Source organism: Macaca mulatta, chromosome 10, assembly GCF_049350105.2.
Source record: "Macaca mulatta isolate MMU2019108-1 chromosome 10, T2T-MMU8v2.0, whole genome shotgun sequence".
NCBI classification, from domain to species: domain Eukaryota; kingdom Metazoa; phylum Chordata; class Mammalia; order Primates; family Cercopithecidae; genus Macaca; species Macaca mulatta.
In genome coordinates this window covers 102,965,263-102,990,910 of record NC_133415.1, presented here as the reverse complement: position 1 = coordinate 102,990,910, position 25,648 = coordinate 102,965,263, and the positions used below count along the sequence as shown (strand labels likewise).

The 25,648-nt window shown below is 50.2% G+C and overlaps 1 protein-coding gene across 2 annotated transcripts in view; it reads left to right on the top strand.

Moving 5' to 3' along the window:
• PEDS1 (plasmanylethanolamine desaturase 1) overlaps positions 1-14,445 on the top strand; it is a 294,224-nt gene extending 279,779 nt beyond the window's left edge. Inside the window, 4 exon segments of one of the 2 annotated variants that reach the window (NM_001194059.3) lie at positions 7,359-7,450; positions 8,611-8,755; positions 10,105-10,317; positions 12,991-14,445. In NM_001194059.3, the coding sequence (NP_001180988.2) occupies positions 7,359-7,450; positions 8,611-8,755; positions 10,105-10,317; positions 12,991-13,112 (572 nt within the window). In that variant the 3' untranslated portion in view covers positions 13,113-14,445. 2 annotated transcript variants of the gene reach the window in all.
• The last annotated feature ends 11,203 nt before the right edge of the window (positions 14,446-25,648 follow it).

Here is a 25,648-nt window from a genome sequence, read left to right as displayed (position 1 = left end):
GGGTATCACATGGCCTTTAGTTGTCATGTCCCCTCTAGGATCCTCTCGTCAGGTTTTTTTTTTTTTGAGACGGAGTCTCACTCTGTTGCCAGGCTGGAGTGCAATGGCGCAATCTTGGCTCACCGCAACCTCTGCCTCCCAGGTTCAAGTGATTCTCCTGCCTCAGCCTTCCGAGTAGCTGGGACTACAGGCACGCGCCAGCACACCCAGCTAATTTTTGTGTTTTTAGTAGAGATGGAATTTCACCATGTTGGCCAGGATGGTCTCAATCTCCAGACCTCGTGATCCACCTGCCTCAGCCTCCCAAAGTGCTGGGATTACAGGCGTGAGCTCCCGCGCCCGGCTGGCCTTGGCGGTTTTGAGGAGTGCTAGTCAGGTGTGTTGTAGGTTGCCCCTCTGTTGGTATCTGTCTGATGCTTTTCTCATGATTGGACTGGGGTTACAGGTTATGAGGAGGAAGAGTTCAGAGGTGAAGTGCCATTTTCATCACATCATAGCAAAAGTACAGTCAACGTGATTTATCACTGTGATGACTTTGATCCCCTGGCTAAGGTAGCAGATACCAGAGTTCCCCACAGTCAAGTTACTCTCGGCTGGGTGCGGTGGCTCACGCCTGTAATCCCAGCACTTTGGGAGGCACTTTAGGATTTGTGGGTGGGTCGCTTGAGCTCAGGAGTTCACTCTTGGCAGTGAGCCAAGATCGTGCCACTACACTCCAGCCTGGGCAATATAGTGAGACCCTTGTCTCTACAAAAAAGTTTAAAAATCAGCAGGGTGTGGTGGCGCATGCCTGTAGTCCCAGCTCCTCGAGAGTCTGAGGTGGGAGAATCGCTTGAGCATGGGAGCTCAAGGCTGTAGTGAGCTGTGCATGGCACCACCGCCCTCCAGTCTGGGCCACAGTGGGAGAGTCTGTCTCAGAAAAACAACAAACAAAAGTTACTCTGCTCCCCCTGCCCCGCCTTTTTTTTTGAGATGAAATTTTCCTCTGTCACCCAGGCTGGAGTGCAGTGACTCGATCACAACTCACTGCAGCCTCAACCTCCGAGGCTCAATTCATCTCCCCACCTCAGCCTCCAGCTAGGACTACAGGCACGTGCCACCACACCTGGCTAATTTTGTTATTTTATATACAGACAGGGTTTCCCTATGTTGCTTAGGCTGGTACTGAACTCCGTCCGGGACTCAAGCAATCCTCCTACCTTGGCCTCCCAAAGTGCTGGTATTATAGGCGTGAGCCAATGCACCCAGCCTTCCTCCCATTTCTTTTTTTTTTTTTTCTTTGAGACAAGAGTCTCACTCTGTCACCCAGGATGGAGTGTAATGGCACGATCTTGGCTCACTGCTACCTCCTCCTCCCAGGTTCAAGTGATTCTCCTGCCTCAGCCTCCCAAATAGCTGAGATTACAGGCCTACACCATCATGGCCGGCTAATTTTTGTATTTTTAGTAGAGATGGGGTTTCACCATGTTGGCCATGCTGGTCTTGAACTCCTGACCTCAAGTGATCCACGCGCCTCGGCCTCCCAAAGTGCTGGGATTCCAGGTGTGAGCCCCACGCCCAGCCTCCCTCCTTTTTCATACTGGGCTCTCTTTGGAAGGAGGTCGCTGTACACAGCCCACACTTAAGGAATGGCAAGTTATGCTCTCAGTGATGCACTTTTTAACACTTCACAAAGCCCCAGTACACAGTGTTAACCCAAGTACTGTTTTCTCATCTGTATCATTTTTATTATTCTCATCTTTCTCATTATCTGTGAGGAGTAAGTGTTTAGAATGAGTAAAGAGATAAGATGTGGCCTAAGCAAGGCCTTGGTGCCATTCAGGGATTAAAGGAGATAAAACATTTAAGGCGTTGGCACGAGACCTGGTAGTTATAAGGGCTCAATAAATATCTGGTTTGTTTTTTTTAAAAAAAGTAGTTGACATCTTAACCCAAAGTAAATGAGGGTGGATGTCTACACATAGACTTGTACACCAATATTCACTGCAGCAGATTCAAAACAACCCCAAACTGGAAACAGCCCAAATGGCCAACCATGGCCAGGGGGATCAATGCATCACTGTACATCCAGATAGTGGGATACTCAGCCCTAAAAATGAGGAACCACTGCTGATCCGCATGACTGCATGGCTCACGCTGGAAGCATTATACTAGTAAAAGAAGCCAGGCTCCAAAGAGCACCTACCATATGAATTCGTTTACATAAAGTTCTAGAATAGGCAAAATCAGTCTCTGCTGAAAGGAGGCAGCTGTATGGTTGCATGGAACAGGGTCGGAAGGGAGCTTAGGGGGACAGGAGAGCCAGCTGTGAAGCTGGAAATGCTTTCTTTTTTTTTTTTTTTTTTTTTTTTTTTTGAGATGGAGTTTTGCTTTTGATGTCCAGGCTAGAGTGCAATGGCATGATCTCAGCTCACCACAGCCTCCACTTCCTAGGTTTGAGCGATTCTCCTGCCTCAGCCTTCTGAGTAGCTGGGATTACAGGTGTGCGTCACCATGCCTGGCTAATTTTGCATTTTTAGTAGAGATGGGGTTTCTCCCTGTTGGTCAGGCTGGTCTCGAACTCTCATCCTCAGGTGATCCGCTCGCCTCGGCCTCCCAAAGTGCTGGAATTACAGGCGTGAGCCACTGTGCGTGGCCTGGAAATGCTTTCTATCAGGGGTCAGCACACTATGGCCTGAGGACCAAAACTACTTGTAAACAAGTATTCTGGGAATGCTGTTGATGTCTGCCTTCACGCTATAGCTACAGAGTTGAGGAGTTGCAGTGGAGACTGCCTGGCCTGCAAAACCCAAAATATTTACTGTCCATTTATTTATTTATTTATGAGATGGAGTCTCCATCTGTTGCCCAGGCTGGAGTGCAGTGGCACGAGCTCTGCTCACTGTGCCTGTGCCTCCCAGGTTCAAGCGATTCTCCTGCCTCGGCCTCCTGAGTAGCTGGGACTATAGGTCTGCGCCACCACACCTAGCTGATTTTTTTGTGTTTTTAGTAGAGACGGGGTTTCACCATGTTGGCCAGACTGGTCTCAAACTCCTGACCTCAAGTGATCCTCCTGCCTCAGCCTCCCAAAGTGCTGGGATTACAGGTGTGAGCCACCGCGCCCGGCCTGCCTGACCCTTTAAAGAAAGTTTGCCAACCCCTTATATTCTGTGTAGGTATAGAATCCCTATCTTAACCTGGGGGGTGGTTAGACAAGTGTGTCTGTGCGTAAAAAGGCTGTGAGCTGTGTAAGGCCTATGGCCTTTACTGTTTGTAGGTTATATTCGATTATAACATAAAATGAGCCAAGGTTTAGGGAGGGGAAGGGGCTTGTCCCCATCTCATCAAGAGCCCAGAACTCAGGGAACAAGGAACCTGAACTCTGAATCCCTTGCAAGGCCCCACCCTTATGACCTCTAGTCACTTCTCCTCTGTAGCTATTTCTTTCATGAAGGCAGAATTCATTCATTCATTCATTCATTTTTTTTTTTTTTTTTTTTTGAGACGGAGTCTCGCTCTGTCACCCAGGCTGGAGTGCAGTGGCCGGATCTTAGCTCACTGCAAGCTCTGCCTCCCGGGTTCACGCCATTCTCCTGCCTCAGCCTCCCGAGTAGCTGGGACTATAGGCGCCCGCCACCTCGCCCGGCTAGTTTTTTGTATTTTTTTTAGTAGAGACGGGGTTTCACCGTGTTAGCCAGGATGGTCTCGATCTCCTGACCTCGTGATCCGCCCGTCTCAGCCTCCCAAAGTGCTGGGATTACAGGCGTGAGCCACCGCGCCCGGCCTCATTCATTTATTTTTGAGACAGAGTTTTGCTCTTATTACCCAGGCTGGAGTGCAGTGGGGCAATCTCGGCTCACCGCAACCTCTGCCTCCCGGGTTCAAGCCATTCTCCTGCCTCAGCCTCCCGAATAGCTGGGACTACAGGCGCCCACCACCATCCCTGGCTAATTTTTTAGTATTTTTAGTAGAGACGAGATTTCACCATGTTGGCCAGGCTAGTCTTGAACTCCCTACCTCAGCTGATCCGCCCACCTTGGCATCCCAAAGTGCTAGGAGGAGTGCAATGGCAGGAGCTCTGCAACTCTGCACTGCACTGCAGCCCGACCTGAAGGCAGCATTTAGAGATGTCATTAGGCCAAGCTATGGGGACAGGACCTCAAGATACCTCAGTTGACCTCATTAAGCAAGTAAAGATGCTGAGGCCTACAGTAGGCACAGTGTCACACAGCAATATGGTAGCAAGAGCTGAGGCCCCCAACACTTGATCTAGCTCTGTCATAGCTCTTGGCGACATGGCCTTTTGTCCCTGCTGGTAGACAGAGGCAGTGCATACACAGCATACCAAAGTATGCAGTAGGGGCTGTAATATTGCCATTATTAGACTTGCTGCAGTGTAGTTTAAGGACACAAAAGGGTGCTGATTTTGGAGGCAGGTCGACAGGCCCCTTCCCATCCCATAACTGCCACTTCCAGGCCACTTGACTGGGAGACAGTGGTTCAACTTCTCCAGGCCTCTTTCTTCATCCAAGAAGGGATGACAAATGAGGCCATCTCAGGGGATGACAAGTGCCATGAAATAAATGAAGCAGGGAGATGTGAGCGAGAGCAGCTGCCCGGAAGGATGGCTTTAGCCAGAAGGGTTGGCTGACCTTCGCTCTGTGCAAGAAGGCTGAGGAGGAGCCAGCACAGGGGATCTGAGTGGGGGTGGGGTGCTGGGTAGAGGAACAGAAAATCCAGAAGCCCTTCTTGGGCTTCCACCTCCCTCGCCTTCTACACCCCCTCCCCTGCCCCTGGCCTGGGTCCACTCTCCCCATCACCAAGGAGCAGGGACTGCCCAGACCAGAGTAGGGCCACTGGGTGCACAGGCTCTGGGACCTTGCTGAGTCCCAGCCCCTTTACCTCAGCCCAGCCACTGTGCAGCGACACCCTTCAGCCTGTCCTGAGGCGTCTGTGTGCCAGGAGGTATAGCTGCCCCCTGTCCCCACCTGCCCTCCTGCCCTTATCACCAGGAACTTGCAGGTGCCTGCGTGAAGCTGTGCTGCCCCCACCCCCGCCACCCCTCCCGTGCTTGGCACCTGTGATGCATACCACAGGGCCTCTGGAAAGTCTGAGTCCAGCGGCTGCCCCTCACCCCAGGCCCAGACATCAGGATTGCACATTCACAGTGACTTGCGTGCTTACTTTTGTCCCTTCAACCACAAGTCTCACTCACCCAGGAGGCATCCAGGGGCTTTTCTGCAGTCTCTACAGTACCCCAAGACCCTGGTCCCCTGTCACCAAGGGGCTGAGGGCACCAGCAGAACTCAGAACCTCGGACAACCAGTTGACACAGACTGAGTCTGGGGAGGGGTTTATCTGAAGCCCCATGAGCCGGGGGCTGCACGTGTCATCACAGCCGCCTTCATCCTCTGCTGGATTTTACAGCGTCCCCATAGACATGAGTTCAGTGTCCGACATGTTCCTATCCCTAGAGCTTATCACACAGTAGGCCTTTGTGGAGTGTTGCTTAGTTGATTGACTAAATGACAGCAACAATAATATGGCCTGAGCGCTTACCGTGTGCCAAGCAGTGCACTTGGTAGTGCTCTACTGAGTTCTGAATAGGTGCCAGGAGCTGGGATGCAGCCACAAGCAAGAGACTAAAGCCCTGGCCATGGTGGAGCTGACCTCCTTGTTGGGGGAGAAAATATACCAGCAAAAGAGCAGTCAGAGGGCCTGAGTGCTTGAAGAACAATATACATAGGAGATCGGAAATGCTGGAAGATGAGGTGGTTACAATTTTCCATCAGGTGTCCAGGGAGGACATTTGAGTAAACATCTGAAGGAGGTGAGGAAGTAAGCTGTGTTGCATCTTAGGAAAGAATGTTCCAGGCAGAGGGAACAGCAGATGCAAAGACACAGAGGCATACAAGGGAAAGGGGATAAAGTAGGCCTGGGCTGCAGTGAAAGAGGAGAATGACGGGAGGTGGCATGGGGTGGAAGCCTCAGTTTCCACCTCTATAAAGTGGGAATAAAAATGCTTCCAATTTCCAACAAATGGTGAGAATTCATTTAGCCTGTAAAGCACTTGTGCTTGGCATTGAGAAAGTGCTCATAAATGTTAGCATCATTCCCTTTTATTTATTTATTTTTCAAGACAGAGTCTCACTCTGTTGGCCAGGAAGGAGTGTAGTGGCACGATCTCGACTCACTGCAACCTCCATCTCCAGCTCAAGCAATTCTCCTGCTTCAGCCTCTTGAGTAGCTGGGATTATAGGCATGTGCCACCACACCCGGCTGATTTTTGTATTTTTGGTAGAGACGGGGTTTCACCATGTTGGCCAGGCTAGTCTCGAACTCCTGACCTCAGGTGATCCACCCGCCTCAGCCTCCCAAAGTGCTGGGATTACAGGCGTGAGCCACCGTGCCCAGTCACATCATTCCCATTTTACAAGAGGAAGCTGGGCACAGAGAGGCTAAATAACATATGCAACGTCACAGCTAGTGCCAGGACTGGAATTTGAGTCCATATCTACTGAACCCTCAAGTGAGTGAATGGTGTTGGAGTCTCTGAGGGACCCTACTCAAGTTCCGAACAGACTGAGAACAGAAACAAGGAAAGGCTGCTGGAGACCAAATGATCATGTTTATTGCTGATAAAAGCTGGAGGGGTGGGGGTTGAGCAGCGAGGCTTCTATCTGCAGGTAAGGTACTTTCTTTCTTTTTTTTTGAGACGGGATCTTACTCTGTTACCCAGGCTGGAGTACAGTGGTGTGATCTCAGCTCACTGCAACCTCCACCTCCCAGGTTCAAGTGATTCAACTGCCTCAGCCTCCCAAGTAGCTGGGACTACAGGCACATGCCACCACGGCTGGCTAATTTTTGTAATTTTAGTAGAGATGGGTTTTCACCATATTAGTCAGGCTAGTCTCAAACTCCTGACCTCAAGTGATCCGCCTGCCTCAGCCTCCCAAAGCGCTGGGATTACAAGCGTGAGGCACCGCACCTGGCCAAGGTACTTTCTAACACCAGACCCAGAAGGACATTGCTCCAGTTCCAGGCAGCACCGGTGCAGAGCAGGCTTCCCTATGTGGGGCAGAGAGAAGGGCCCAGCCAGCTCCTAATAGGGAAAGGTTGGACTGATCTGGGCATGCCCAGTTTATGCTCTCCAAACTCTCTAAGCACATGAGTCTTGGCATCTCCCCTGGGGCACAGCGAGTGACAGGCAGGAGTGTTATGCCTGAGGCTCCATGTTCAGGGAAGAAAACATCCAAACTAGAGAAGGGACACCTTCCCCTCCTAACAAATGAATGAGCAGGCAAGTGAGTAAATGAATGAATGATTCTGATTGGGGGGGTGCAGGGATGTTCCTTCACTCACCCTCTTCTTGTCCACAGTTGCAGGGGCTCTCATTGCTGACTTCTTATCTGGCCTGGTACACTGGGGTGCTGACACGTGGGGCTCCGTGGAGCTGCCCATTGTGGGGAAGGTGAGTATGTTGACCTAACCATGTCCTCAAGGAGGTTGGGCTGTATGGCCTTGGGTGAGCCCTCTTTCTTCTCTAAGGCTGTTTACCTATCTGAAAGATGGGAACCATCATTCCAGCCTGTCCCTCACCCCTGTCCTGCAAGACTAGAACAGGAGTCCTTGGGATTTTGGAAGCAAAAGCATCAGGCTTGCGATGGTCCGAGAGTTTAGATATGTGCCTGCCTCACGACAACCCCTGAATTTGGGGGTGTCTTGCTTTTCCATTGTCTCCCCTGCTGCTCCTTGCTGTTTTAACTTCATTTTATCCTGTATTAGTCACACTTTTTTGGTTTTGACAGAAAATCTAAACTGGCTTAGGCAAACAAGAGTACTGATTCATGTAACTGAAGATTTCAGGGTTAGAGCCAAATTAAGGTATGGCTGCATCCAGTAGGACAGAGAGACCACATTCTTCAGGCTCCATCTTCCTCCATCTCTGTCTCTACTTTCCCCTCATGAGGTGGCCAGTGTGTGTGGTTTCTCACCGCCCAGAGACCCATCCTTCCAGCTTCCAGGAAAAGAGAACTGTCCTCCCGGGAGAACAGCATTTCTCCTTCCCGTAGTTTCTGACAACTGAAGTCCCATGGCTCACTCCCATTGGCCCAGATTGGGTCACGTGCTGGGCCATCAGGCAGTCACTGGCCAGAAGGAGGAGATGCTGTCATTGGCCGGGCCTGGTCACATGTTCTTTCTCAGCCAGGGGGCGGGGTCAGCCCTGTCAGAAGAGCTTGGACTAAGGAGGGGAGGCTGTTACCCCAGGAGGTGCAGGGGGTCCAGAGGGTCCCACCTCTTACTTGGAGGGAGCTCCTCAACTGCCTTGGGTTGGGGAGTAAGGGCAGAGGTTGTCTCCAAGCCCCCTCACAGCACAGGTAGGGAGACTGAGGCCCAGAGGCAGACAGTGCCAACCCAGAGTCCCTCCAGGGTCATTTTGGCTCATCTCCCCAAAGGCTGGATGGGGTCTGTGTCCAGCAGTGGGCGGGGCGGGAATGTTCAGGCATCCTGGGTGGAGGGAACTTAGGAGCAAAGGTGGGAGGTGAGCCCAAGGTGAGTGTGTTTAGGGGGCCGTGGAGAGCAGCTGACCGCCTTAGGCTGACTGCTGGAGCTGTGTCCCCCCAACTTCAGGCTTTCATCCGACCCTTCCGGGAGCACCACATTGACCCGACAGCTATCACACGGCACGACTTCATCGAAACCAACGGGGACAACTGCCTGGTGACACTGCTGCCGCTGCTAAACATGGCCTACAAGTTCCGCACCCACAGCCCTGGTGAGACGCCCAACTAGTGGTGGGCTAGGAGGGGGTCTTGGGGGCAGAGGCCCACCCCCAGGAGCCTTCTGGGGCTTATGTGTTTGGCTCCTTATGGTGTTTTAAAAGAGTTTTCATTCGTTGTCTTCATGTAAAATCAGGAAAGCTGACATAAAGATCGGGGTTTCCAGCTTCTCTTGCACAATCTGCTCTGGCCTCCGTGGGTCCATGTTCCCACCTGGCCTCATTGGCTGGGAGCTGAGCTGCAGCCACTGCCTTTAACAGGACGCGTCTTTCTAGTTTACCACCGTCCCCACTACTCCTTGCTTCCCTGCACCCAACCCACCTTATTCATTTGTGTTACCTGCCTGGCAGGGCTTCTGGGGTTTTACTACTGTGGCCTAGTGGAAAACGTCTAGGCTGTGAAAACAGGGCCTGCCTATTTTTAGAGGGACTTGTCCCAAAGTAAGTGATTTCACCACTCTGAGCCTCAGTTGCCTTATCTGTCAGATGGAGGTAGAGTGGGGCCCGGTCCTGTTCCGGCACCTTAACACCCATTGATTCTTCAGGCAGCCTCCCGTGGGTAGAGGTGCTGAGGATGTGTAGTGTCATGTAGTGGGTGCTGTGGCACCCTGCCCATCCCCTTCCCTGGGGGTGCACCCATCCCCTGCTTCTGTGAGAGGTGGCTGCTGACAGCTCCCAGCTTCTCCAGGGATGGAGGGGAGGTGCCCCCTCTCCCCTTGGGATAAGGCTGGAGCCAGTGACTAAAATGCCTCCGAAGCAGTCCCTTTGCCTCTGAGTGGGTCTAATTCTAAAGAGCCTCAGAGCTCCTTACAGGAACAGGCTGAGATAGGACGCCCACCCCTTCTTCACTCTGCTCTTCCCCTGCCATATATTGCTTCCCTCCCTCCCTTTGAGGTTTTTTCCTGAAGAGGCTCCCTTGATAAATCACATACACAGAACCTGTTTGAGGCTCCGCTTCTAGGGAACCTGGGTGAAGTCATCATTCCCATTTTCCTGATGGGGAAATTAAGCCTCTAAGAGGCGGAGTCACCGACCCTAGCTCATACCACCAAGAAATGTCAGCAGGGGTCGGAACCCAGTTCCAGCTGACTGCAGTCCACATTCCTAGCCATTGCCGTGCTTATGCCATTATCCTATTAGGCCATTATGCCTGCTTCCTGAGCGGGAGGAAAGCCTGAAGCCCAGGGCAGCACCTGAGCTCTCCTGTGACCCTGCAGGGGGTGGGAGAGAATCCTGGGTGCTTGCCCAGCGCAGGAGCCGCCCAGGGGCAGGTGGTGAGGGCCTGTTGGGGTGGGTTCCCCATCCCGAGTGACAGCTGTGCCAGCCCCCCTCTCTCCACCCTGCAGAAGCCCTGGAGCAGCTCTACCCCTGGGAGTGCTTCGTCTTCTGCCTGATCATCTTCGGCACTTTCACCAACCAGATCCACAAGTGGTCACACACGTACTTTGGGCTGCCACGCTGGGTCACTCTCCTGCAGGACTGGCATGTCATCCTGCCACGTAAACACCATCGCATCCACCACGTCTCACCCCACGAGACCTACTTCTGCATCACCACAGGTGCGGCCACTGGTGGCGTGGAATGGGCGTTCCCCACCCCAACCACTGCACCATCTTCGAGGTCAGAGGGGCAGAGATCACAGCGGGAGGTCACACAGTCCTTGCCCTCTGGAACAGTGCCCTCTCAGATCGTGCATTTATTGAGCACCTACTGTGTGCCAGGCACTATTCTGGGTGCTGAGGACACAGTAAATAAGACAGACAAAGTCCTCTGCCCCGACTTCATGGCGTTGTGATTCCAGCCACCCATCATCCCGTATTTATTGAGTACCTACCACATGCCACAGTGCTCTGGGCTTAGGCTCCTGCAGCAAACAAAATAGCATGAATCAGCCAGGTGCGGTGGCTCACGCCTGTAATCCCAGCACTTTGGTAGGCCAAGGCGGGTGGATCACTTGAGGTCAGGAGTTGGAGACCAGCCTAGCCAACATGGTGAAACCCTGTCTCTACTAAAAATACAAAACAAAAATTCGTCGGGCGTGGTGGCAGGCATCTGTACTCCCAGCTACTCAGGAGGCTGAGGCAAGAGAATTGCTTGAACCTGGGTGGCGGAGGTTGCAGTAAGCTGAAATCACACCACTGCACTTCAGCCTGGGTGACAGAGCGAGACTGTTTCCAAAAAAAAAAAAAAAAAACAGATCCTTGCCCTTGTGGCACTTACCATCTAGTGAGGGAGCTGGAACGAATTAATAAAATATGTAATGCAGCTAATGGTGCTAACTGCTATGGAGGAAAATAAAGCAGGGGCTGGAAGAAGGAAGTGGGGGACTTTACCTCTTAAATGGGGTGGTCAGGGAAGGTGACACTTGAACAAAGACCCTGAGGAGCTGAGGGACAAAGCCGGGCAGACCTCTGTGGGAGGCACTCTAGGCAGCAGGAACAGTAGGTGCAAAGGCCCTGAGGCTGGCCTGTGCTTGCTTGGTGCTTCCGGAATGGCAGAGGCTCCTGACTGGAGTGGAGCTGGGGGCAGAGCAATGGAAGAGGGAGGAGAGAAGTGTGGGAGGGCCCTGCAGATAGATGGGCACAGATTAGAGCAAAGGAAACAGGAAGCACGCAGGCCAGAAGCAGGAACATGCCGGTGCAGTGGAGGAAGGGAAAGGAGGCCCACATGCCATGCTCAGCGGCCAGTGTGAAAGTGGTGAGGTGAATTGGGGGTTTCTCTGGGGCCAGCTGGGCTGCTTTCAGGGTATCAAGGTCAGGTCGGGCCACCTCAGGCCTAACTCCCAGCTTTTCCATATGCACCTTTAGGAAACTTATAAACCTCCCTGGGGACTGCTTTTCTCCTCACAAAGTAGGACTGCAGCCCCCTCCTTCATATTCACCTTCTTAGGGCCATAGTGGGAATGGCAAATGCAGTGTTTGGCGTATAGTAGGTACTTGATAAATTACAGCTACTATTTTTCTTGAAGTCTTTCTGGAAACAGAATTGAGAACCACAAAAAAAAAAAATTCTTTTTCATGTCCTCAACTGGTGCTCCTCGGAGGGCAGGTGGAGGGATTAGAATTTAGGCTATTTAAGAGATGGGTTAACTACTTAGGCAGGCCTGGGTTCCAATCCTGGTTTGGCCACCTGCTAACTGGGAAAGTCTTCTCTAAGCCTCAGTGTGCTCATTTGGAAAATGGGAGTGATATTAGTATCTACCTCATGGTGAGCTGGAAGGCTGTAAGATTGTGAGCAGTATTTATAGAGCACTTACTCTGTGCCTGGCTGTATTCTAAGCACTGAGGATCAGCAGTGAAAGGAATGGTGTTTTGCATTTTGGGGATGATGTTCCATTTGGGGATTGGGGGGTAAACAAACACAGAATAGGAAAATAGAGAATTAACGAAGATGATTACAGGTTATCATAAAGGCTATAAAGAAATGAAAGAGGGCGGCCTGTCATGGTGGTTCACGCCTGTAATCCCAGCACTTTCGGAAGCCAAGGCAAGAGGATTGCTTGAGCCCAGGAGTTCAAGACCAGCCTGTATAAAACAAGACCCATCTGTATTAAAAAAAAAAAAAAAAAGAAAGAAATAGAGCCGGGTGCAGTGGCTCACGCCTGTAATGCCAGCACTTTGGGAGGCTGAGGCGGGCGGATCACCAGGTCAAAAGATTGAGACCATCCTGGCCAACATGGTGAAGCCCCGTCTCTACTAAAAATACAAAAACTAGCTGGGCGTGGTGGTACATGCCTGTAATCCCAGCTACTTGGGAAGCTGAGGCAGGAGAGTTGCTTGAACCTGGGAGGTGGATGTTGCAGTGAGCTGAGATCGCGCCACTGCACTCCAACCTGGCAACAGAGTGAGACTCTGTCTCAAAATAAAGAAAGGGTAATGTGAGAAACCTGGGGTGCTGCTTGAGTGGGTGCTCGGGGAAGGATTCCTGGCAGAGGTAGCATTTGAGCTGAGTGATAAGGCCACCACAGTGCCTGGTATGTAGTAAGTACTCAAATATAAGTAAGTGCCTGGTATATAGTAAGAAAGTAGATGAATATGGGGATTGGAGGCCTGAGTAGCCCCAGGCCCATTGTTGGGAGGCCCCCACTTCCAATTCTTTGGCTGGTCCCTGTGTCCTATCCTATACTGACTCACTCCTCATTGGGCCCCTCCAGCCCAGTGAAGGTCAGCTCTCTTCCAATGTCCCCTTGACTCTCTCTCCCATTCAATCTCCCGCTGCCATTTCTACTGCAGGCTGGCTCAACTACCCTCTGGAGAAGATAGGCTTCTGGCGACGCCTGGAGGACCTCATCCAGGGCCTGACGGGCGAGAAGCCTCGGGCAGATGACATGAAATGGGCCCAGAAGATCAAATAACTTCTCTGAGCCTGCTACCTGGTTGCCAACCTTCCCTAGCCCCCAAACCGAAGCCATCTGCCAAATTCCAGCCTCTTCGAGCTGGCCCCTCCAGATGGAGAGGACATCTCCTGGGCTGGGCCCGGGTACCCCCAGCCCACCCCTCATGACACAGAATACTTGAGCCACTGATTTTTAATTTCCTTTTTTTGTTTTTTTTTTCCTCGGCCCCTCCTCAGCCACCTGAGCCGCTCTGTCTACAAGCCTGACTCTGCCAGCCTCCCTTGGTAGAGAGGAGGCTTATCCACTCCCTGCACGCCTGCCGCCTCTGCCCTGCTGGGCAGCCCTTCAGTGTGGCTGGCGTTGGGGCCACTGAGTTGCCTCTATCTTTCCCTCCTTGTCTGGCCCCAGTGGTCTGGGGAGCCCCCAGGCACACCTAAGCGTCGCGGAGCATTATTCTGCCACGGCCCTGCATACTGACCCCGGAAGGCTGGACAGCCCCAGCCACCACCTTCAGCCTAGCCTGTCCCCCAAGGATGGCAAAGCTCAGCAGGGGTCTGAGGGTAGCCGGCCAGAAGAGGCTGGAACCTCCTGCCCACGTCTAGACCCCTACTTCTCTGCTGCCCCCACCCTGCCAGAGCTGATGTTTCCAATACCAGGATGTCTTCACAGGGCACAGCCCCTGCAGAGGGTCTTGGTTATTTGGAAGAGGACACAGTATCCCCTCTGGCCAGAGTATGTCAGAGAAGGAAGAGTAGGGCTTTTTTGTTTCTGTTTTTGTTTTTTTTTTTTTAAAGGTGCTTGCTTGTTTAATGTAAATAATAGAAAGCCTTAATATCTTTTCTGTAACACGGAGTAATATTTTAATGTCATGTTTTGGATGTACATAATATATTTATAACAAAGCAGCAAGAGTCTACTTAACCTTGGCTGCCTCGTGGTGTTTCCTGGCTGGGTGGGGTGGGGGGGTTATCAAGGAACCTGAGACGTGAGGCCCGACTCACTCCATTCCCAGCTCCCCCAACCCGGGCCTTAGGATGAGAGCTGTCACCTAAGACAGTGAATTAATGTCGACATCTGCTTCAAAGCCTTTTGGAGGGGATTGGGTGAGGACAGTGGTCTTTCTTATTGATCATGATGATAAAGTAACGATGGCTGATCCCTGTTTGTGACTTCCGTCTGCAGATATTCACTGGCACCTGGTGTGTGCCAGGTTCTCTCCTGTACACAGGTACAGCGGTGAAAGAACCAACAAAGACCTGTCCTGGTGGGGCTGACCTCCTGGGGAAAGAGTCAATAAACAAATAAATGCACATGGAAATTCGGGTGGTGGTTTGTGAAGAAAATCAAACAGGACAGAACCACGTCGGAAAAGCAGGATCAGTGCTGCTTTGGCAGAGTGGTCATGAAGGGCCTCTGAGCTGAGACCTGGAGGAGGAGAGGAGGCCAGACAGGAAAGAAGTGAGGGAAGAGGCCTCTTTATGGGACAGCAAGTACACAGGCCCTGAGGCAAGAACAAGCTTGGGGCCGGGCGCAATGGCTCACACCTATGATCCCAGCAGGGAGGCCGAGGCGGGCGGATCACCTGAGGTCAGGGGTTCGAGACCAGCCTGGCCAACGTGGTGAAACCCCATCTCTACTAAAATATACAAAAATTAGCCAGGCATGGTGGCAGACGACTTAATCCCAGCCACTTGGGAGGCAGAGGCAGGAGAATCGCTTGAACCCAAGAGGCGAAGGTTACAGTGAGCCGAGATCGAGCCATTGCACTCAAACCTGGGGGATAAGAGCGAGACTTCGCTCAGAAAAAAAAAAAAACAAAAAACAAGCTTGAGATTTTAAGAGACGGTGAGGTAGCCACTGTGGCTGGACTAGAATGAGCTAAGAAAAAATGGAAGACAAGGTTGGGAAAACATGGACTTTGTTATACAGAGACTCATAGGCTGAGGTGAGTGGGGAGCTGCTGGTCATTTTATTTATTTGTATTTATTACTACTTTTTTAGAGACAGGGTCATGCTCTGTTACCCAGGCTACAATGCAGAGGTGTAGTTGCTTATTGCAACCTTGAACTCCTGGACACAAATGATCCTCCTGAGTGGCTGGGACTAGCACGTGCCACCACACCTGGCTTGGGTTTTTTTTTTTTTTTTTTTTAAGAAATGGGGTCTCACTATGTTGTCCAGGTTGGTCTTGAACTCCTGGCCTCAAGTGGTCCTCCCACCTTGGCCTTCCAAAGTACTGGGATGTGAGCCACTGCACCTGGTCAGGACATTGTAGACAAATTAGTAACTTGTTATTCATTGAATAAGTAATTATAAGGCATCTCCTATGAACTAGGTACTGTGATTCTGTAGTGAACACTACAGACATAGTCAATAGCTAGTCTAGGCTGGCTAGTTTCTGCAATATTAGCCAGAAAAAAGAAAGCCTGTTAGGGACAGGGAAATGCCTAAAGGACTCCAGAGCAGTCACAGACAATGACATTTCTGAGTAGCTGGGATTACAGGTGCCCGCCACCATGCCCGGCTAATTTTTGTATTTTTAGTAGAGATGGGGTTTCAGCATGTTGGCCAGGCTGGTCTTGAACTCCAGGTGATCCACCCACCTCGGCCTCCCAAAGTGTTGGGATTACAGGCATGAGCCACCATGCCCAGCCATGACATTTTATTTTTTAAAATGTGACCCATAATGCCATTTTCCTTTGCCCACCACTAGACTTTTGTGACTATGCCTGAGGGGACCACACAAGGAAGGATATTAGAATTCGACAACTCATAAATGACAGAAAATTAAGGCAAACAGCTAAAATAATTGTATCAGCTCATAAAATGGAAAAGTCCACAGGTGTTCTGACTTAAAGTTTGGCAGGACCCAGGGGCTCACATGATTCATCAAAACGTGGTCTCCCTAAGCTCTGTTTTTCTGAGTTGAGACTTACTAGACCAGCTCAGCAATCTCAGTTGAAAGTGCTTTCCCAATAGTTGCAGTGGAAGTCCCAAGGCAGGCTCTCATTGGTCTGGACTGGGTCATGTGCCCACCCTTGAACCAATCACGTTGGCCAGTGGGGTGAAATGCTTTGGTTGCCCAGGGCTGAAAAATGTCCATCTGGATTTGCAGGGTTGTGATCACCTCTTCCTAAGGCATTACTACAAAAAGAAGTCAATGGTGGATGGGACAGGCAGCTAAATTCTTTTAGAGGCCAGAGGAGTAGCCTCGCGACTGTGGTGTTGGTTTCCAGGCCCCACCAATCTGTGTCAGTTCCCCTGGAGCCAACAAAAAAAAGCCCTCAGCCTGAGTCCAGAGAGGTAAAGTGACTCCCCCAAGGTCCCACAGGTAGTAAGGGTAGAGCAGGCCTCAGACCCAGACCATTTCACTTCTGAATCCTGGGGGCTGGAAAAAAAAGTCCTTCTCAAAACCAGAAAGTGTGCTGCATTGGGTCTGAGAGTGTTGGGGCCACTTGTGAGATCAGGGACTTGCAAACAAGTGACTGTGAGGGCCAGACAGGGAAAAATGCTACTTAATATTACTGAGCACTTAACTTTGCGTCAGACTGTGCAGAGAGCTCTGGCATGGGTCCTGTCAAGCAGTCCCTGCCGCTCTGAGAAGTGAGTACTCTTTGCACCATTTGCAGATGGGGAAACTGAGGCACAGAGGTCATGTAATATGCCCAAGGTCACAGAGCTGGTAGATGGTAGAATCAGGATTTGAGCCAGCGTCTGACCCAAAGCCCCTGTGCTTTAACGCTCCCATTGTGGAGAGGGAGGTGAGGCAGGTGGCAGGCGAGAAATGTGTCCACTAGTGTCCACTATGAGGCAATGCAGCATGCCTGAGAAAAGGGCCGCTGATGCTGCGGACTGGGATAACCTGGAGACATCAGGCCCAAAGGGCAGCTGCTACTCACAGCAGCTGGTTAAACAGGCGCCAGAAATCTAAACTTTAAAAATGCTGGCTCCGTGTTTAAAACATACTGTGGGCAAAACAAAATGGGTGCACGGGCCAAATGCCTGCAGCCTCCCTCCCAGCTGCTGCAGGATGGCTTGGTTTTAGGTGGGCATGTGCTGCTATCTGGTGGTGGCACAGGGTAGTGGCATGCAGGGCAAACAGATGGGTTTCCAGCTCCACCAGGGGAGCTGTAGTGAACTTGAATATCCCTCTGTGCTTACTGTTCTTTAGAGGCGGCCTGGGCACACACCTTAGGGCGCCCACCCCCAACTTCAACTCCGTCACCACCACCCCTTTTTTTTTCCTTGAGACGGGGTCTCGCTCTGTCATCCAGGCTGGAGCACAGTGGCATGATCTGCGCTCACTGCAGCCTCAACCTCCCAGGCTCAAGCAATCCTCCCACTTCAGCCTCTCGAATAGTGGGGACAACAGACATGTGCCACCACCCCCAGCTAGTTTCTTTTTGTATTTTTTGTAGAGACAGGGTTTCACCATGTTGCCCAGACTGGTCTCGAACTCCTGAGCTCAAGCGATCTGCCCACCTCGGCCTTCCTAAGTGCTGGGATTACAGGCATGAACCACCGCGACCAGCCAACACCGCTTTTGATCAACCAAAAATATTTTCAAGCTACCCATATATACACATATATGTATGTATATACACTTTTTTTTTTTTTTTTTTGCAATAGGTAATGCTTGCATAGGTAAAGAATAAGAATCATGCCAGGCGCAGTGGCTCATATCAAATAATATAAAAGGGGCTAGAGTATGGATCAGCTGACCCTGGACAGTGGGCCAAATCCAGCCCACTTGCTTTTCTTTTTTTTTTTTTTTTTTTTGAGATGGAGTCTCGCTCTGCCACCCAGGCTGGAGTGCAATGGCCGGATCTCAGCTCACTGCAAGCTCCGCCTCCCGGGTTCATGCCATTCTCCTGCCTCAGCCTCCCGAGTAGCTGGGACTACAGGCGCCCGCCACCTCGCCCGGCTAATTTTTTGTATTTTTAGTAGAGACGGGGTTTCACCGTGTTAGCCAGGATGGTCTCGATCTCCTGACCTCGTGATCCGCCCGTCTCGGCCTCCCAAAGTGCTGGGATTACAGGCTTGAGCCACCGCGCCCGGCCGCCCACTTGCTTTTCTATAGCTCAGAAGCTTTTGTGGGTTTTTTGTATTTTAGAGACAGGGTCTTGCCCTGTTGTCCAGGCTGGAATGCAGTGGCACATTCACAGCTCACTGTAACCTCAAACTCCTGAGCTCAAGTGATCCTCCCACCCCAGCCTCCTGAGTAGCTAGGACTACAGATGGACACCACCACATCCAGCTAATTTTTTTTTTTTTTTAAGAGATGGTGTCTCGCTATGTTACCCAGGATGGTCTCAAACTCCTGGCCTCAAGTGATCCTCCCACCTCAACCTCCCGAAGCACTGGGATTACAGGTGTGAGCCACTATGTCAGCCATGAGCATTTTTTAAATGGCTGGGGGAGGGGGAACAATATTTCCTAACACAGAAAATTCAAATTCCAGTTTGTAAACCTGAATTGGCACACAGCCATGCCCCTCATTTACACATTGTCCAAGGCTGCTTTTGCACTGCAGCAGCAGAGTTGAATAGTTGCATCGGAGACCACATGGTCCACACAGCCTAAAATATTTACAATCTGGTCCTTTACAGAGAAAAGTTACCAACCTCTCTCTGGTCTAGATGGAAGAGTAAATTGCTCCCCATTCATGTTCCCTCAGGTACTCAGTTCCCCTCCTTAGAGGCCATCACTTTGACAAGACACTCGCAATGCCTTATGTAGGCAGAGGGGTATGTCTGCCCCGCTCCTTTTCACACAATATGTAGGATATTATGCACACAGTTCTGCACCTTGCCTTTTTTCATTTAATATATTTTGGAGATAGTGTTATCATCAGTGCTCACAAAACGTTATTATTTTTTACAGCTGTATAGTGTTCCAACTTCCGGATGGAATGGATCTGACTTTTTTTTTTTCCTGAGACGGAGTCTTGCTCTGTCGCCCAGGCTGGAGTGCAGTGGTGTGATCTCGACTCACTGCAAGCTCCACCTCACGGGTTCACACCATTCTCCTGCCTCAGCATCCCAAGTAGCTGGGACTATAGGCGCCCGCCACCACGCCCATTTAATTTTTTGTATTTTTTAGTAGAGACGAGGTTTCGCCATGTTAGCCAGGATGGTCCCGATCTCCTGACCTCGTGACCCGCCCACCTCGGCCTCCCAAAGTGCTGGGATTACAGGCATGAGCCACTGCAACTGGCCTTTTTTTTTTTTTTTTTTTTTTTTGAGACAAGGTCTTGCTCTATTACCTGGGCTAGAGTGCAGTGGTGCAATCCCAGCTCACTGCAGCCTCTGCCTCCTGGGCTCAAGCTATCCTCCCTCAGCCTCCCATCCCAAGTAGTTGGGATTACAGGTGGATGCCACCATGCTGGGCTAATTTTTTTTATTATTTTTAGTGACGAGGGTCTTGCTTTGTTGCCTAGGCTGGTCTCAAACTCCTGTGCTCTAGCAATCCTCGTGCCTCAGCCTCCCAAAGTGCTGGGATTACAGGCTTGAACCACGAGTGTGTTTTAAATTTTGATAGTGCATACCAAATTGTCTTCCAGAGGCCATGCCGGTTTAAGTTCACAAGTTTTCAGAGTCCCTGTTTCCTCACACCCTTGCCAACACAGCATGTTATCAAATGTTTTGTTCTTTGCCAATCTGATAGGTGGTTTTAATTTGCATTTCTCTTACTGTATTTCATTGATTCTAAGATGTCACTGATTCTAAGATGCATCCTGATTTCATAGATGTTCACGTGTAAAAATGTGGCTGGGTGCGGTGGCTCACGCCTATAATCCCAGCACTTTGGAAGGCCAAGGCGGGCAGATTACAAGATCAGGAATTCAAGACCAGCCTGGCCAACATAACGAAACCCCGTCTCTACTAAAAATACAAATAATAACAATAATAATAATAATAATAATTAGCTGGGCGTGGTGGCAGGCGCCTGTAGTCCCAGCTACTTGGGAGGCTGAGGCAGGAGAATTGCTTGAACCCGAGAGGCGGAAGTTGCAGTGAGCTGAGATCATGCCACTGCACTCCAGCCTGGGCGACACAGTGAGACTCTGTCTCAAAAAAAAAAAGAAAAAAAAAAGTAAAAACGTGTATCTTCAAATCACTGAAATACAATATGTGTGAGATTGGGCATCTTACTGTGAGTTTAAAATGCATTTGCATTTCCTCATCTGTTCATGCCCTTTTCTTATTTTTCTTGCAAGGCAGGGTAGTAGTGGTTAAAAGTGTAGGATTCCAATCCCAGTTCTGCCACTTACAAGCCTGTGACTTTGGGCAAGTTACTTAACCGTTCTGTGTCTCAGTTTCCTCATCTACAAAATGGGGATAATAATGGTACCTACCTTACAGGATAGGTGTGAAGATTAAATACATTATTATATGCAAAATACCATGTTCCTGGAATATGGCAAATGCTCAATAAATATTTGCTATAACTGTCATCTTTGAGTTATTTTTTCTTAATGAGTTGCAAGGGCTCTTTATAAATTAAGGAAACATCCTTTTTATTCCCCTGCCTCCCTGCCTCACACCCCTGGTTTTCATTCCTTTTTCCCTGACCACAAAAGTAACATATAATACAAAATTCAGACATTACAAAAATTGTATCAGAAGAAGCCAATGGAAACAACTGAGATGTCCATTGATAGAGTGAGTTAATGAAGTGCACCAAGGCCCCCTGCCCACCCACTCCCACCTCTTTTTGACTGTATATTTCAAAACTACATCAGACATTAAATAAGATGTCTCAGCGCTATGGCTAGACACACCTCAGGGAACCATGACTCCACATATATGCCATAGAATTTCACTAGCAAATGCATCACACATCCTGTTGGGGTTTTTTTTGTTTGTTTGTTTTAGATGGAGTTTCGCTCTGTTGCCCAGCCCGGAGTGCAGTGCTGCGGCAACCTCTGCCTCCCAGGTTCAAGCGATTCTCCTGCCTCAGCCTCCCCGGTAGCTGGGATTACAGGCATGAGCCACCACGCTCGGCTAATTTTTGTATTTTCAGTAGAGACGGGGTTTCACCATGTTGGCCAGGCTGGTCTTGAATTCCTGACCTCAGGTGGTCCACCCGCCTCAGCCTCCCTAAGTGCTAGGATTACAGGTGTAAGCCACCATGCCTGGCCTCATCACACCCTGTTAACCACACATCCCTTCCCAGGGATTATCCTCTCTGTCTTCTGCAAGTCCGCAGCCCTTCCTGTCAACAGTTTGTCAGCTTTACTTTCTGTAGCTTATGTTACAAAAACTATAGCGAGAGGTTGGGGGTTTTCCTTAACTATAAATAGGAAATATGAAGTTGTGGATAACATTATATAATTTTTGATTTTCCACCTTTCGAATATACTTTTTCAAACTACTCATGCCTTTCACATCCCTGAGATTCCAAACCAGCCCTAGTGTTTTCTCACTTGAGAACAGAGTTCATGAATGAACACTGCAGAACAGTCAGGTCTATATGCCTCTCAGCTGAACCACTGCATCAGCTTCCTGTATCGATGAGGTATGCTTTTTGGTGGTAGGTAACAAAAACCTACCTTTAAGAACAACTTAAGCAACAGGCACATTATCTCACGTCTTCAGAAGTCTGCAGGTAGGCAGCCCCGCGATTCCTTTAGCAGCTCAGCGATATCACCCAGGATTCTGGTTCTAATCATTACAACCTCATATGGTAGGAAGGAGGAAAGGGGACAAAAATAGGCTTTTTCTTCAGCTTTTTTGTTCGTTTGAGACGGAGTCTCACTCTATCACTCAGACTGGAGTGCAATGGCGTGATCTTGGATCACTGCAACCTCTGCCTCCCAGGTTCAAGCGATTCTCGTGCCTTAGCCTCCCAGGTAGCTGGGATTAAAAGCATGAGCCACCACTCTCAGCTAATTTTTGTATTTGCAGTAGAGACAGGGTTTTGCCATGTTGGCCAGGCTGGTCTCGAACTCCTGACCTCAGGTGATCCGCCCGCCTCGGCCTCCCAAAGTGTTCGGATTACAGGCGTGAGCCAGGGCGCCCAACCTTCTCTTCAGCTTTTATGAGGGGAGGCAAAGTTTCCAAACACCCACCCCGCCATGTGGGGACATGGCAACTGGACTGGCAGTAAACAGTGCCCAACACACCTCTCTGGGTTCCCTGCCACCAATATTGCTGCTGCCCAGTTGGGTGTCCTCACCCTGTCTCCTCATGGCAGCACGATGCACTTTGCAAAAAGGCAAACCTGCCCACATTTTGCTCAAAACCTCCCAGGCTCCACCTCCCTCATCACAGGAGAGTCAGCAGGTGACACAGGATAAAGAAAACTGGATTCCAGAACTGATTTTACTCCTTCCTTGTGTGACCTTGGAAAAGCCATCTAACTCCTCTAAGCCTCAGTTTTCTCATCTCACAAATGGAAATGGTAACAGCTACTTTGCAAGGGTCATTGAGGATTAAGTAATAATAGCAGCTAATACTTATATTGCACTTAGTGCCAAGCGCTTTTCTAAATTCTCTAGTTTTATTAACCATTTTAATCTTCCCCAAAATCCGATAAAACAAGACTCTTATCCCCATCAGCTGAGTCTATCAGCTCAAGCGCACAGCTGCGACCAGGCGCAGGCGCCAGGAGGAATCCCGCTCTGGGGACCGGTTGTGACGTCCAGGAATGGGGCAGAGCCTCTTCGAGGGGGCGTGTGCGCGGGACGTACTATAACTCCCACCAGGCACCGCGCCAACGCCAGCCTACAATAACCAGCATGCCCCGGGCTGTCCCGCTTAACCTCTTCCTGCGATGAGCTCTGCACGATAATTATTATTGTCAATTTTACTTGCAAGAAGTTTCCTACAAGAGCCAAGGAATCCATGCGAGTAGACATTTACGGGCATCATGGATAAAAGGCTTGTGTTTTTAATCCTCATCCTCCACCTGTTAGCTCTGAGTCTCAGTTTTCTCATCTCTAAAACGGGGATAGTCACAGGAGTTGCGCATCGAGTTGTGAGGATTAAAAGCTGGATGTAACGGCTTGGTAAATATCAGCGCTTCTAGTGTCCCTTCCTCCTCCCTGTGCCAAGGGGTTTTAGGAAAGCATTTTATCTCCACAGCAATCCTATGAGGTTGATACTGCTATCCTCATAGAAGGGGAAACTGATACCAGGAGAGGTTCAAGCGTCTTACCTGAAGTCACAAAGCACACTGAGTGATGAAGGAAGACTTGAACCTAGAAAACTTAACTGCAAAAGTGAGTCCACCTTAGGAACCCAAATGCTTCCACCTGCTACTCATGCTTTACAGTGACTCCAAGTCCAGGGCAAGTATTTTCTGTGCTCCCCAAAGCAAACTTGTATCACGTGATACACGAAAAGTCAAGTTGCTTCACCTGTAGCCAGTGCTGGCACTTTGAGAGCTAATTACAGCTGAATTTGACGTGGTTGAAGGAATCGAGGAAGACTTCCCTGAGGGGGTGGTGCTGGATCTGAGAACTGAAGAGTGGAGACAGCACAAGCAAAGCCCCTGAAGTGGGAGAGGCCTTGCGTTCCAGGGGGCTTGCAAAGGGCCAGTGTCGCTGCAGAGGTACAGAAAGTCTCAGAGGCGCAGGCTGTGCCAAGGCTATGATGAGGCAAGTGGGGGACCTAGGGTGCAGAATTTTTTTTTTTTTTTTTTTTTTGAGACAGAGTCTCTCTCTGTTGCCCAGGATGGAATGCAATGGCGCGATCTCGGCTCACTGCAACCTCTGCCTCCCGGGTTCAAGCGATTCTCCTGCCTCAGCCTCCCGAGTAGCTGGGATTACAGGCGCCTGCCACCACGCCCAGCTAATTTGTATTTTTAGTAGAGACAAGGTTTCATCATGTTGACCAGGCTGGTCTGGATCTCCTGACCTCAGGTGATCCGCCCACCTCTGCCTCCAAAAGTGCTGGGATTACAGGCATGAGCCACTACGCCCTGCCCTAGGGTGCAGATTTTAAGGAGTCACTCACCTGCAGGGCTGTACAAGTGCAGAGTCAGGACCTGAGTGAAAGCCCCGTTAAATCTGATGGCCCCATCCTCGTCCAAGCCCTGGATGCAAAGCCTTGTGCACAGGGTGTCCAGGCATCCTGGTTTGCCCTGGAGAGCCCTGGTTTCCACTTGCCCTGGTGAGATTATAATAGGTCCTCTTTTAATCTGATGAGTGTCCTCATTAGGTGATAATCTATGGTCACTCAACTTGTAGAGTTTGTATTTTATCCAGAGGGAATGGGGAGCCACTGAAGGCTTTAGCTGGAGGGTGTTTTGAGCAGATGTTGTCCATATGGAGAATGGACCATGGGGGAGAGAATGGAAGCTGCCGGGGTCTTCCAAGTAGGAGATAAAGACAGCTTGTCCTGAGTGGAGAAGTGAATGGAGCAGGAGAGATGCAGAGTAGGCATTGTTGTCAGACAAAGGTGATGAATTGGATGTGCTGGGTGAGGGCTTCCAGCTTCCTTGTCCCTCTTTGTTTAGAGTCCTAGTCCTTCTGCCAGTATTTTGCTCTGTGACCTTAAGCCAGTCCCTTCACCTGTCTCAGCTTCAGGGTCTACATCCATATAAGGGCTTCTCAGACAATTTATAATATAGGAGGATTAACTTCTTGGGTTTATTTGCAAAAATATTTCCCGAGGGCCTTTGCACAAGCTGTTCCCTCTACCTCCTCATTGTTAGGGTCTCTGTTGAAATACGACCACGTTAGGAAGCCTTTCCTGACCATCCTCCGCTGCCCTTTTCTTGGTTTATCTCTAGCCTATCAGAATTGTAGTTTCCTGTTTATTTACTTGCTATCTATGACTAGAATGGAAGCCCCTGAAAGCAGGGATTTGCTTCTTCAGAGATGTCTATCCATCCCCAGCTCCTAGCACAGTGTCTGGTACATAGTTGGTGCTTAATGTTTGTTTGGTTGAATGAATGAATGAACGAACGAATGAGTGAATGAATGAATTGGGCAGATGGTTAGCAAATGTTTTCCCTGCCACCTTATTGCCCCCAAATCATTTAGCTGCACCCACTTCAAGCCTTCTCTGGCCAGGGAGCATCAATCCTAGAAGCCAGATCATCTGACCTGGAGGGTGACGATTCAAATTCAAATTTGAACCTGGAGGTTAAAATTCTGTCTGTCTCTGCCACTTAACAGCTGAGTTTAGATAAATCGTTTAATCTCTCTCGGCTGCATTTTTCACATTAATTCCGACCTTGTGGAGATGTGGTGAGGATCTAGATAGGAACTAGACAGGAAAAAGCCCCAAGTGAATTCGGCGCTTTTGTTTGAAGCTATCTTTTCTTTTTCTTTCACAATCGCGCCTTCCCAAGCCTCGTCACCCCTGCCCTTCTCACTAAGCACGTCACAACCTCCCTCGCACCCGATGTGGGGGGACTTGCAGGTTGCTGAGCCCTCGAGCACGCAGATATTTCCTTTCTCTAAAAGGGAAGGAAAAGAGCCTCCCCGGCCTCGGGTCGCGCAGGTCTCCGGAGCGGGCGTCAGTGGCGGCGTCTGTGCGTGCGCGCGCGCCTGCGCATCAGGGCCAGGGGACGGGTGGGGGCTGAAGAAGGGGCCGGCCTTC